The 1,576-nt window shown below is 42.8% G+C and overlaps 1 protein-coding gene across 1 annotated transcript in view; it reads left to right on the top strand.

Moving 5' to 3' along the window:
* Window positions 1–1,208: 1,208 nt before the first annotated feature.
* Window positions 1,209–1,576, top strand: part of LOC106314505 — a 1,448-nt gene continuing 1,080 nt past the window's right edge. The window contains exon 1 of the mRNA XM_013752369.1: window positions 1,209–1,552. Within this exon, the coding sequence (XP_013607823.1) occupies window positions 1,209–1,552 (344 nt within the window). The remainder of the gene's footprint in view (window positions 1,553–1,576) is intronic.

Below are 1,576 nucleotides of genomic sequence, written 5' to 3' on the forward strand. Positions count from 1 at the left end.
CAGACCTAGACTTAGTTTTCCCATGATCCATTCTGATCACTCACTTCATCGGGCTTCACCAGGATCTTGTCCAGCTACCAGCTCGCTTGTCCAGCTCCTTTGAGCTTGTCTACTTCTTGGATTAGCTATGCCTTAGCTTCCTGGTGCCCTTAACCTTACTTCCAGACTATGACACGCTTGTATTTGGGCCATATGACCATACTGGTGCATTTCCACGCACCGCAGTCCGTCCGGACGATCCTATCCAGAATCGGGGACATGACAGTTTCCATATTGAAACAATGGGAGAAGTAAACAAAGAGTTCCTTCAGATATATGTATAAAATCGCCCAAGGCCATAATAAGTCCTAACGACTATACATGCATTCTCTACTGACCTAGACTATGCATAGATCAGTATGATAGAGGCTAAAAGCCTGCGAAAATATACACTTTATGGCACGACCGGATTGGCCATCCTGGTCCAAGCATGATGCAAAAATTGATATTCAAAAGGCACACATTAAAAGATAAGAAGAGTTATCCCAAAGAATCTCACGTGCGTAGTATGTACACAAGGGAAACTCATTAGGCCACGTAAACGCTTTGTAATGTTACAAGGATTTACGAGGAATCCTATTTCCTTATATTTCCTCGTAATAACGTTGTAATTTAACAAGTATTTTACAACGAATCGGGTTACCGTTATACTTCGTTGGTCACCGTTGAGAATCGAGGTGTTCGATTTAACAAATTTAGTGTTGTGGATGTCAACTCTGGGAGAAGATACAACAAATTCGAGCCTTATAAATGAAAAAACACGGGCCTGGTAACTTTGTCGTAAATTAAAAAAACACGGGCCTGGTAACTTCGTCGTAAACCAAAACACGGGTCTGGTAACTTCGTCGTAAACGAAAACACGGGTCTGGTAACTTCCTCGTAACATTACGACGAAGTTACGAGGAAACCGTTTATATATATATGGGAGAAGTCTTTCAGACGAGCATTGCTCGCATCTTCCTCCCTAACTCCTCTCCCCCTCTAAGGTAACTTTCTCTCTCTATCTTTTATTTTTATTTTTATAGTTTAGGTGGTTAGTTTAGGTGATTAGTTTAGGGAATTATTTTAGGTGATTAGTTAACGGAATTAGTTTAGATGATTAGTTTAGAAAATTATTTTAAACAATTCGTTTAGGATATATATTAATTTAATTTTTTTAAATTTTCTAGATGGCTCCTAGACCGAGACCAGCAGCTCCTGCACCTACGTATGCGGATTTGTTTGGCGATGGATCTTCCTTTAGCGGTCCATCGTCTTCTTCCGGGACAGTTCCAGACTCTCACACATCTCGGAGAGTTCCTTCGACCCCTCCTCCTCTTCCATCTCAGATGCCTCCCCCACGAGCTCCACCTGTCGCCCCGGATCAGCCTGCCCCACCGGCTGCAGTTCATCCCAATTTGCGGGTGCCAGCTCATGCACCATTCGCAAGATACACCATCGAGGATTTGCTTGCCCAGCCCGGACGAGAGGGTTTACAAGTTCTGGACCCCGATAGACCCCCGGGTACTTATTGGTAAGTACATAAAATTATTAATTT

The sequence above is a fragment of the Brassica oleracea genome, chromosome C9, assembly GCF_000695525.1.
Source record: "Brassica oleracea var. oleracea cultivar TO1000 chromosome C9, BOL, whole genome shotgun sequence".
Lineage (NCBI taxonomy): Eukaryota > Viridiplantae > Streptophyta > Magnoliopsida > Brassicales > Brassicaceae > Brassica > Brassica oleracea.